General features: G+C 34.2%; 1 protein-coding gene across 1 annotated transcript; it reads right to left on the reverse strand.

Annotated features, from left to right (window-relative positions):
• Positions 1–1042: 1042 nt before the first annotated feature.
• Positions 1043–12034, reverse strand: LOC113238847 (the record flags this gene model as incomplete). The annotated part of the gene is made up of 5 exons (XM_026475692.1): positions 11840–12034; positions 9887–9937; positions 6182–6358; positions 3962–4132; positions 1043–1202 (listed from the first exon to the last, which is right to left on the reverse strand). Coding segments are annotated over exons 1-5 (620 nt in total), but the record flags the coding sequence as incomplete, so codon positions are not given.
• Between the last annotated feature and the right edge of the window lie 329 nt (positions 12035–12363).

Here is a 12363-nt window from a genome sequence, read left to right on the forward strand (position 1 = left end):
GTTTTAGATCCTCAACTGATTACCCCGTGGAACAATTCATTCAAAACCGGTTATTGTCGCAATAGAGCTGTGTGTTTTTTGTTTTTCTTTCGACCGTGACATTGGCAAAATCATCATTTCTCTTATTGATGGAGTCATACTTTTTGGGTCACAGTTTAACTGCCTCCGTGGCCGAACGGTTACCATACCGGACTGCCACGCAAATGTCGCGTAAAAAGTAGCGTTAAAACAAAATCAAACATATCCATTCAAGGAAATCTTGAAAATATACCAGATTGAAAGTTTGGAAACCTCTGTAAAATTGTGAATTTGCGCTTTGGCCCTTATACATCCATTCAGACCCAAAGTCAATGTCCAGACCCATCGATTTATTTTTCTCGTGAGTGTGGGTGTAATTTGTGGTTGTCTATGTGTGTGTCCATGTCACCCGCAACACACAGTTTCCCTAATGTGGGGCTATGTTGAGTGTGTGCATTATTATCAGGGATCGGAATAGGTAGAGTTTTTTCACTTAAACTTCGAGGAACATAGACAGAAAATGGAGACTGCCTTACGACAACTTACAAATTGACGTAATTGAAGACAGGCAGGTACACTATATTTATCTTAACTTTGCGACCCACCGAGAGTCGGATCTGCGATATTGCGGACATTGGATTGTTTTTCACGATACCTCTCTAAAAAATGCCAATCGAGAGATCCTATTATCCTAATTAAATATTGTCATATCACATTTTGCCATAAATCTAATAGCTTAGTAGGAAAAAAATAAAATGTGTATTTTTTGTACAGGACCATACCTTTAGTGCCCCATCGTTACAAAGTCTTAGTCGATCCAGTCTTGGAATCACTAAAAACGTATTATTAGACCTATCTTCTATAGATTTGCATACTAAACGTGTGCCCAAACCTGCCTATTCACTATTTATACGCGTCAGAAAATGTGCAATGTATGTTCCTCGAAATTTTGGTAAAAAAACTGTACTTATTCCGATCCCTGGTTATTATTATTATTACATAAATAAAAAACTAGAAAACTTACCAAAAATGATCCAGGTGATCGTAGTTACCTAAAATCTCGATCATTAATGGTCCTGAATAGATTGGAAGCCACGTATAGATTGTACAAACGTCGCCATCGGCCCTAGTATTTATTGCGAACGAAATTGTTTTCTCCAGAAACAGTCTTCTTCTCCTGTTCTCTACAAAAAGACCGTTGTTAATTAACGATTTCGTCTGACATGACGCAGTTTTGAGCTCCAAGTATTTTTAAATAATTAATACATTCAGGCGTTACTTTGCGGCCCCGAACGCAGTGAAGGTTTAATCGTGCAAAATAACCGCGCTTGTGTTGAATATTTTTTCATACAGTTAATTTTCCCACCCTCCCTCCGCATAAAATTAATAACATATTAGGTCCTTACCTATGAAATTGCCATTTTATATAGAGAGCATTGGAAAAAAATTATTATGAAAAGATTATATATGTAAATTTGTATTGAACTGATATTTAATTATTTTTTTGTGAAATTACTTCACTAGTTTGTTATAATTATTAATACAAAGATCGAACACTCCGAAAAAAATCCTTCAATCCGGCCGAATATAACAATAATTGAGTATCAATTCAACAAAAAATTAAATACAATAGTGACATCTCTAACCGGGGCTGATAGCTGTAAAGCAGTGTTGGGCAAAATTTAATTGTTCTGGTTATTAAAGATTGACAATTAATAAATTGTCAATTGCGAAACAGGAATTAACGATTGATCAATTGTTAGTTGCGAGAACCGCAATTAACAATTAATTAATTTTCAATCTTTTCAATGTTTTTGATTAACAATTAATAATTAAAACAGACAATTATGATAAATTTATAAAGCATATGTAGGTGGTGGGTTAGGGGGTCGATTAGGGGGTCGGTTAAGGCGCCGGTTAGAGGGTCGATTAGGGGGTCGGTTAAGGGGTCGCTTAGGGTGTCGGTTAGGGGGTCGATTAGAAGTCGGTTGGGGGGACGGTTAGGGTTATTAGGGTTAGTTACCTACCCCCTAACACACCCCCAACCCACCCCCTAACCCATATTCGTAATGACACTTTTATTTGGTAGTTTCGATTTTAATTGTTAGTTTGAATTGTTTCTTAGAACAACTAAAAAAATTAATTGCAATTAATTTAATTGCAATTAAAATCAATTCAATTGAAATCAATTGCAATTAAAACAATTGCGACGTGTCGCGATTGATTTAATTGCAATTGATTTCAATTGAATTGATTTTTTAATCTGAATTAATTTCTGATTGAAATTTAATTGATTTACGCCCAACACTGCTGTAAAGGTATCTAACTGGGTGACGAAATGTCATAGATTTCTCATAGATGGCGCTACGACTAAAAAGTCGTTGAAAAACCAAATACAAGGATATACATAGAAAAATTCGTGAGGTCCGCTGTTTCGTTCCGTTTCTTAGTTGGTATACGTCTGGCACGGTATGCTAGAAGACGTCGGTTCGAATCCGGAAGGATCGCAGGAATTTTTTCTGAGTGTTCCATCTTTGTATTAATAATTATAACAAACTAAGGATTTGATATGTTTGGTATTCCGCCAATATTTATTTATTTATTCATTTGGAACACCAACAGATTACACAGAAAAAATGAGATTAAATGACAACATTTGGTAAGGCACAGTTCTTTGTGTAAGCCAATTACAGGTATCCACATCGCTCAATATATACCCAGATACAAAAATAATAATAAAATTAAAAAAAAACTTACAATATAAATAGTCCAATTATTCATTAATGTACTAAAGTTTAAGGTAAATAATTGATTATAAGATCGGAATAAATAGTTGATTGATGTAAATGTGACAGTGCAATTGTATTAATTAAATATTTTGTGAAGAATCAGTAAAAACGTTAATTGTAATTATTAATTGTTTTATAAGAACGACACATTCTACACAAAGGCGAATTCAGAAGTAGATAGTACGACAAGGTGAGACAGAAAAGTTTTGTAATTCTGTGTCTGAGATATAGTTGAGATAGATAGATAGATATAAAACGTTTATTGCTTCCCACAAGCACACAGGAGCTTATTAAATAATAACGCGCACAGGTTTGTGTGTGCTGTTAAAAGGTCTGAGTGCCTTAGGCCTCGGTTCCTATCGGAGCCGCTGTCGCAACGCACACAAACAAATGATTAAACACTATGAAATCTTGATAATGATTGGTCATAGTTTCTAATTTGAAAAAATGTAACAAGTTCTGGACTGGCAGCATAAAATGTAGTAAATTATTTTAAATAATAATAATAATATTAATATATATATATAAAATATATTTCAGGCATAAAAAACCCACATACAACAGAATCATTAAATATGAATAATAATACGATACCTACTTAACAGATAAAACTTTATACCAAATTTCACCATTGGATTGGAAAAAAAGCAAAAATATAAAATAAAATAAACTAGCCATCATCTGATATTGTCAGTGCAGTGCACGGAAACCAGTGCCGAAAAATAGAACCGGTTACGTCCTCCACTAGCGCACTCAATATTGAGTTCCTACTATCTCGCAGGAATTAAAGACTAGTTATTTTATGTGTAGAATAAGTTAACCTGTATATTGAAGTGAACTGTGTCTTGTGTACCAGTGTTGTATTTAAATGTCGCCAAGGCGCCTTTTTAACGGAAAAAGATTTTTTTCTTAAAGTAGGTGTTTTTTGTTTCTTCGAAAAGTTAAATCTCCGGCTTTACAATAAAAAATTTTCATGTACTATTATAGAACACAATAAAATGTGTACAATAGTTAAAAAATATTAACTATTACATACATACATTGCCCAAAGAAGCCCGGTATTGTATAGAACATTGCCGTTAAGATAATATATACAATATGTTTCCAGTCAGATGATCTATTAATACATTACCTGGTAAAGTTTTGGTACTAACCTGGTAATTCTTTGTTCGGTTCATAAATTAATTCCACAATGACGGATCTCGTAGTATAGTTAATACGATCTAGAGATTGACAATAAATCGTAGATTCATTATGTTGTTTGGCATTTATTGCAATATTCAGAAAAATGTCGCTATTTCTGCTGTAGACCGCCTCTCCGTCTTCTGAAAATTAATTTTTAGTATAGAGGTACGATAGTGGAGGCGAGCTATCGGTGATTAAGAAATTAATCGCTTTGTGAGGAAGTTCAATGTAGTGTAATGGTTTGACCGTCGAGTATACAACCAGAAATAGAGACAAAATAACGGCCATCCATCCTTGGCAACTCATCAGGAAAATATCACTTTTAAATATCAACTCTCGTTTGCACTGAAATCACCAATTAGAAATAGTACAGCACCAACAACTGGCCTGTGTGTACGTCTCCGTATATTCAAAAAATATTCTCTATTTATTGTAATAAAGATAATAACTATGGGGGGCTGCTCCATTCGGTGGTTTGAGAAAAACAACAAAACATCTACTTACAAAACAAACGGAATTACATTCCGATGAATATTTAAATACTAAATAATATGTATTTTTTTCAATTTTCGTCCATTACAGCAAAGCCCAAGTTAAACTGGTCGATTTGAAGTGACGACACCCGTCAATTGTTTCAAATTCGGGCTGGCCAGTCGGAGCGCAGTTGTTACCGTAATGATTTGGCAGATTTTCAAACAAATTAAATGACATTTCGCCTCTATTTCTGGTTATATACTCGATGCCAGACGCACTGCAGTATCTGGGCAGCCCCAAGAGCACCCTATATTGGTTGTGTTGAAAAAGTATAGTATGCAATTATTACTTATATACCTAATTATGTATTGAAATCTCATACTTAAACATACTCGGTTTTCAGACCACTCGTTATGCAACGATTGCATAAAATACTATACGTGTGGCGCACTACAAGTTTCCGGAATGAATAAGAAAAAAATACTATAAATGGTCAGAAATGAATTTATAGTTTCTCAAAATATTCTCCATTAGCGTTAATGTACTTTTTCATACGAATGAACCAATTTTGAAAACATTTATGCCACTCCTCCGTGAAAATCTCTGAAACATATTTTTCATACTCTTCGACAGCCCCTTCAGGTGATGAAAATCGTTGACCGCGTAACTGTTTCTTAATTTTTGGAAATAAATAAAAGTCACAAGGTGCCAGGTTGGACTGTACGCGGGATGGCTCATAAGGTCAACGTTGTTCACCTTCAAAAATTCATTTGTATATCTGGCCGTGTGAAAACTGGCATTATCGTGGTGCAAGATGATATGGCGTTTACGGTTATTTTTACGGAGTTGGTCAATAACTTCCGGCAAACAAATGGTCGTGTACCTATCACTATTCACGGTACAACGATTCTCCAAACCAACAGTAGCCACGTGTCCAGTTTTATTAAAAAAAGAAGCAATCATCCGCTTAGAGGCAATTTGCACTTGCGCCACTTTAGTTGGTTTCGGCTCATCTTGAAAGACCTATACTCTCGATTGCTGCTTTGTTTTGGGATCGTAACTATAAATCCATGTTCACACCAAATTTGACGCCCCTTCGTTGAATCTGGTACGCTTGGCATTGCACCAAGTGACGCGATCCGTTTTTCGAGTCTCAGTCAAATTGTACGGGATACACTGAGATCACAGCTTTTTCACACCGAAATGTTGTTTAGTATTGATTGTATTTGACTCATGCTTAAAGATGCCCGAATCTCATGGTATGTCACATGCCTGTCTGTTTTGATCATACGGCACACAGCTTCGATGTTTTTGTTGTTCACAGCCGTGGACGGGCGACCATCACGAAATCCCTCACTGATTCACACATCCGCGTTTGAATTCTGCAAACCAGCTATAAATAGTCGTCTTGCATGGTGCTTCATCGCCAAAAGCAGTTTGAAGCCGAGCGAAGCTCTGCTGAGCTGTTAAATTAAACTTAAATTCGTAGAAAATCATACTACGAAAATTTTCACGAGTTCGATCCATGGTGATGTAGACAACCAATTTCTAAAATGACGCCACAATGTAAAAACAAGTGACAGTCAGTTGAAACAAAATGTATTCTACAGCCAAAGAGTTCCATTTTCAAATGTTGTAATTACTTTTTAAATATTGTTTATGTAAGTGGCCAGTTCCGGAAACTTATAGTGCGCCGTATGTATAAATTTATTTACCTGTAGGAGTTCTTATGTTCAACTTAGTAAACAATAAGCTTTGTATTTTGCTATGGCATCCTAGTTCCAACGCTTGCGGTGAACTGTATTTATACGTGCTTTGACAGCGCACGAAACCATTACTCGTAATCTCGTATTTCCAATTATTGATAACGGGTAGACCACTTATGTACAAGTCTGTAAATAAATCAAAGTGGATTAAATTTTATTCAATTGATATTTAATTATTTTTTGTGAAACTACTCCACTAGTTTGTTATAATTATTAATACAAGATCGAACACTCAGAAAACAATACTTCGATCCGTCCGGATCCGACGCCAACTAAGCGGAAAGAACCAGCGTACCTCACGAATTCTTTGATGTGCTTATTGTCGGATTTTTGTATTTGATTTTCAAAGACTTTTTAGCCTTAGCGCCATCTATGAGAAATCTATGAAAGTGTTTCGTCAACCTTTCTTCTCGGATCAAAGGAATGTTTTCTATTATCATTGTATTAATAATTATAACAAATCAAAGTTGGGTTTTTTCAGATCATCTGCTTGCTGTAATTTTTTTTCTATAATAGTCCAGTGCTTGGTAGTAAGTCACACTTTAAATCGCTAAGATCTGAAGAGCACTGCCACTGCACCTAGAGACATAATCTGACAAGTCCTCTGTGCCTATAATTTCACCAGCACCCTTTAGAGTCGATACTATATCAGCTCGAATACGAATTTTTCCCATACTAATACCACATCCCGGGCACTTCATACAACGGTCGAAACTTATTTACCTACTACTACATACAAAAAGGCGCTATCTGCACACGCGCGAATGTGTGCGTGAAGTGGCAGGGTTACCTACCCATCAGTTGCTCGTACTATTACAACAGAGCGGCAACATAGCGAAAATTCTAACTCGAATCTGTTATCTATAATTCTATTATACAATCCTAATAATCACACATGTTCATTACGTATTTATATCGATATAATAATATTATAATTAGGTACCTATATTCACTACGTAATATTTATCGGCAATACAAATTGAAAATTCTATAACCCTTGTCTATCACACGAAGTTATGGCGTCTTATTATATTGATATAATAAATCTGTATTATATATTACTCTACACTAAAGAAAACAATAAGTGAATGAGTCTCAGACATAAGTTTTTTTACTTACTTCGTTTCATCTTTCAAAAAACGAAAGAAACTACTCTCTTTATTCCGTTTTGATGATTATAAACAGCCGTACACAGCACAATTCACGACTATTATAAATAGCAACGTAAAATGATGTTATACATATATTAACGTACAAGTTTCGTAATGAATAAATGAAAACTATATTCAAACATCAAAGCCGTTTTAGCGCGAAATCGGCTCGCCGACAGCCCTGTTCTCGTTCAGCCAGTGTGACCGTCAATGTGCGGGACGTGGTGCGGTATCTAAAGCTAGGGAGGGGCGGAGAGTGTCCGTTCTCGTTACTTATTTGTTCTCTGTTAATACGTTTATTTTAAGTACCTATCGTAAGTTTGTGGTTTTTTTTTCTATCATGATAATTTTTAGCAATCTTTCATACCGCTTTGAAATCATTGTATCCTCAATTTTACTATATCGCACTGCTATTACAATAGTGTTGTAACTCGAAATATGTGAAATTCAAGATGATGCCATTGCTGAACGTAAAATTTTATTCTCTACACGTCAATAAAACCGTCGTTAAAATATTGCAAGAAACAATTAAAATAAATCTATTTAACTCAAAATGAGACAAACTTTTTGCAAACTAGTTCTGGATAAAACTGTCTCACTAAATAAGTTTCTAAAAATATTAAGTTATTTTCTCCTTTTATTTGGCAAGTAGGGAGTTGTTTAGATGTCTGTAATAAATAAACTTTAACCTATACATAAATTTTAATAATATTTCGCTGGAAGTGAGTAATTCGTTTTTCATCGATTCTGAATAAATACACTTTTTGAGTTAATACACTATTGTAAGTGATTGATTCAACACTTTCACTTTTATGTGGCATCACCTAAACCCATTTGAGGTAGTATAGACTCTATATTAGACAACACCACATACGTTGCTCTGATCCCAATGTAAGTAACTATAACACGCAGACCCGAAATAATATAGAAAAGTTAGGTTTCTATTCGGCCGGGGATCGAACCCGGGACCTCAGAGATGGCGAGACAATGAAAACCAGTGTGGATGCCATTATCTTTCAACCAAAAAATATATTTCAATATAAGTGTTTTAAAATGCATATTATTATAATGAAAATATTTTGCTGATGGTCTATATAGAGTAAATTTAAATCATTCTTTTTTCATCACACTTGCCCGTAAATAGTATGGGTCGTATTCTAGAACTTTACTCCATGCTCAAGTCAGGATTGCACTGGAAACACAAGCACTGGAAATACGACCCTAATGGCAGGGACTTGAGTGTGATTTCGAGTGCTTTAAACCATACTCAAATCCTGACTTGAGCATTGAGTAGAGTTCTAGAAAACGACCCTATGATTGCTTGGTGGCTAACTTGACTCTAATGCCCCAAATAAAACCATCGGGCCTTTATTCTTCCCACTGCAGCTATGGTCGGTAAGGAGATTTTTTTAATTTGTAGCACGACATACTTCCTTACAATATGTCAGTTTGAAGTCAGTTCAAGTTCAAGCAAGGGAGGTTATTTAAGTTCAAAATTAAAACATTCGCTTAAAATGTCATCTAAACAGAAATTTAATTGCAACTCCGCCACATACAACTGAAATATTTTATAATCATTGACTTACAAATAAATGGACGACGGGTCTAATACAAAAACCACGAAAAAAATGTCCCAAGTCAACCTATTTAAACGTAGTGACTTGTAAAGGAATATGAAAAAGCTAAAACGTTGAATTTAAATTGTAATGTCATCGCAGTACCGTCTGTCTCGTTGCTTGCTTCGCTGTCAGAAGAAACAAACGAAGACTAAAGCGTGAATGACGCTCTGTATACGATTTTAACGCCCTATAAGTTCGGACACTTTTTAGCGCGGACCCGACGTCCATATAATTTGTAAGTCAATGCTTACAATGAAGAATTACTTTCAATTGATTTTAATTATTTTCTGTATAAAAATTTACCAAATTTTTTTACAATCCATCATGGCTGTATGCGTCTTTGCTATAAACGACATTTTAGTTCGAGTTTTATTACATATGGAACAAAAACTAGCTGGGCATCTGTTGATAAAAAAAAAAACAAAAATCCCCCCATTTGCGAAATCCATAATTGTTACGTTGTGAACCATATTGATTCATAAAAGAAATAGACATTGTAATTATTTCCTCGCGATGATTGTACGTATCACGGACGACTTCTAAATGTTTTTATTTGCCGTCCTTCATACACAATGTAGATATACTATTAAATAATGTAGTTAAACTGACAATGTTTGAACTATAGTACATAACATGGTTGGTTCGCTATAATATTAGATAAAAAACCAGTTGATGACTATTACCTTCTTAGTAAAGAATTCAAAACGTGGGTTTGTTTGTTTGTAAAACAGACATTGCCAAAATATTGACAAGTAAAACTAGTCCTTATTACATAAATAACAAAGAACGACGGTAAACTCGCATTACGTCACGGCTACGTAACTCTATAACTGGCGTACCCGGTGTAGCCGGAAAACAGAATACGAAATTGGTTTCATACTTACATTTAAATACATCCGAGCATTTATCATCATCTGTAGCATTTGGATTTTGTCCTGTAAGTTATAGAACATAATAGTTACTTATATAGTTTTTATAAAAAAAAAACCTCAAAAATTTGTGGAATTACATCTATTTACTAAGTTTTATTGATATCGATTAACGGAAAGTGGGTGCAGTCCAATCAAAAGTATTCCCTAAATTTGCCTTCCTTAGGAGTGAAAATGAAATGTAGAAAAATAAAAAAATATATAAAAATTATTAATATAGTTCCTATGAGTATTAATTAGTCATTTCCTGTAATATTTCTCAATGTGTGCTGTTGCTACTTAGTTTAAATTATTTAAATATGTTAATTTGTCAAAAATTTTAATTTAGTTTGTGATTGTTGGTTTGAGAATGCCGTCAACACTTATGTTGTGTTTACAATGTAGAAAGAAAGAAAGTAGTGGAAATGCCATCCAGCGACATTAGTATTAAAACCGGTGTCGCCACATGCCTTAGACTATTTACTTTTTTCCATCCTCTAAAGAGCCCTGTCTACCGAAAAAACGTCCCAAACTTAACCAAAAATGTCCACCACAAACGACGGAGTTCTTTAGTGTTGTACCATAATCATCGATAAGCCAATATCGACATGCAAATGTATGGCTTGAATGTTGAAACTGTTTTTTTTTTGTTATGTTTGTAATTTGTATAGTCTACAGTAATCAAAGTATGATTAAAATGTTTAATTAAAGTAGATCAATATTCATTGTCATATCGGAATATCGGGATGATAAATATGACATTTTGAATTTATTATTTTGCATTTATAAATGCTCACATATTACGAAAAATAATATAAATCAGGAGATCTCTATGCATTTCCCATCTGAAGACTGATATTAAATTTTTTTAAACGGTTTCTAAACAGTTTAAGCTGTTTTGTATTTATGTATCAATGTAGTGCTATCTCTTTTGGCTTACGACGGCACGCAGTAGTTAAACAAAGACAATAAAATGTTTATGTTTTCAACGTCTAAATGCATCCTGTCTGATTTATATGTCAATATAACATGTCCTTTGGTTTCCATAGTCTAAGTCTAAGCCACATGCACATATTTGACAACGTAATTTTACATTAGTACTAAGATAATATAATTTTGATTGGTTGTAAATTTTGAAACGAAATTAGACAATAATAAAAAAATTTCGGTAAAAAAATTGAACCTTATTCGAATCCAATAAGGTTTTATTATTACTTTAGATTGTAGAATACGTGACCCATAATGTTGATGGCTTTTGAGTTTTAAAATAAGCTACAAACACAAGGCCCCGAAAACGGATTAGCATTTTTGTCGGTTCTCCATTGCATGAAAGTTTCATGTATCTTCCTTTGCTCATAGTCGGCAACAAGTTTTCCATCGCTAATATTGCCTCGTTTTAAATTAGGTGGAGTACAATCCATTACTGTATTTTCGTTATCGCTCGTCTCACACGTTTTCACGACGAAAATACAAAAAGAGATTTTAAGAAGATTCTAGAATTCGAAATTGGTTGCAGCTTGGTTGTGACGCTGGTTTTCAATGGGCCCTAGCCGAGTGAGTGAGAGTGACAGACGTATGCGTCCCGAAACAGAAAATATAATAAACTACGTAAATACTTATGTCTTATGTGTGTATCGTGTTATTGCAGTGTGTACTCTTATATCGAATAAATACTTACATAATGTTTGCAATATATACATACAGTTATAAGTATATGTAGTGTGAAAACAAATTAATAAAATATTTAATACATATTTAAAGTACATCACTCCAAAGATATTAAACAAGATTATCTATTTCATTCTTTGACTTCAAAGAACTTTTATTTTACGAAAAATTTTTGAATTGGAACTGCCTTATTTAAAATCTGTTAAAAACGAATGCTCCTTGAAACGTACCTGTACGTGTACGTAAACTAATTAGACTTACCTGAAGTTATACACAAATGAAATGTACACAACACTACAAGGTTAAGAAATATCTTCATCATTTTAACTATGTTATTAGGATCGAGCTCACGCCTACTTTCCTTGAAGTCTTTTCGCCGTCTAAGGCAAATCAATAAGTAAATATACTGGTTCCTTAAGTTTTTGCGGAAAAACGTGTTGGAATACTGAGATATATCGGAGCAAGTAAAAGACCGGTTAGTTTGACGAACGATTTATTACTGAGTATGCGTAAGTGGCAATACAAAAGGTGTGTGTGTGAGAGATCCATACATATCATCTCTCCCACATCAATTTCCAATTCTGTTAACAAAAGAATAACAAACTTGTAAATATATATTAAGCATTAATTAACAGCAATAATTATATACTTAAGCTAAAGAAAACGAATTAAATTAAATAACTAATTGTTATTTACCAAGTTTATAATTAATACATTTCCGCGGGCGTAAGTTGTAGTGACGTGTGAGCGGCGGCTCCGCGCCCGTTTGAACTTCGGAACCAGGC

The sequence above is a fragment of the Hyposmocoma kahamanoa genome, unplaced genomic scaffold, assembly GCF_003589595.1.
Source record: "Hyposmocoma kahamanoa isolate Upper Pololo Valley unplaced genomic scaffold, ASM358959v1 98524, whole genome shotgun sequence".
Taxonomy (NCBI): Eukaryota; Metazoa; Arthropoda; class Insecta; order Lepidoptera; family Cosmopterigidae; genus Hyposmocoma; species Hyposmocoma kahamanoa.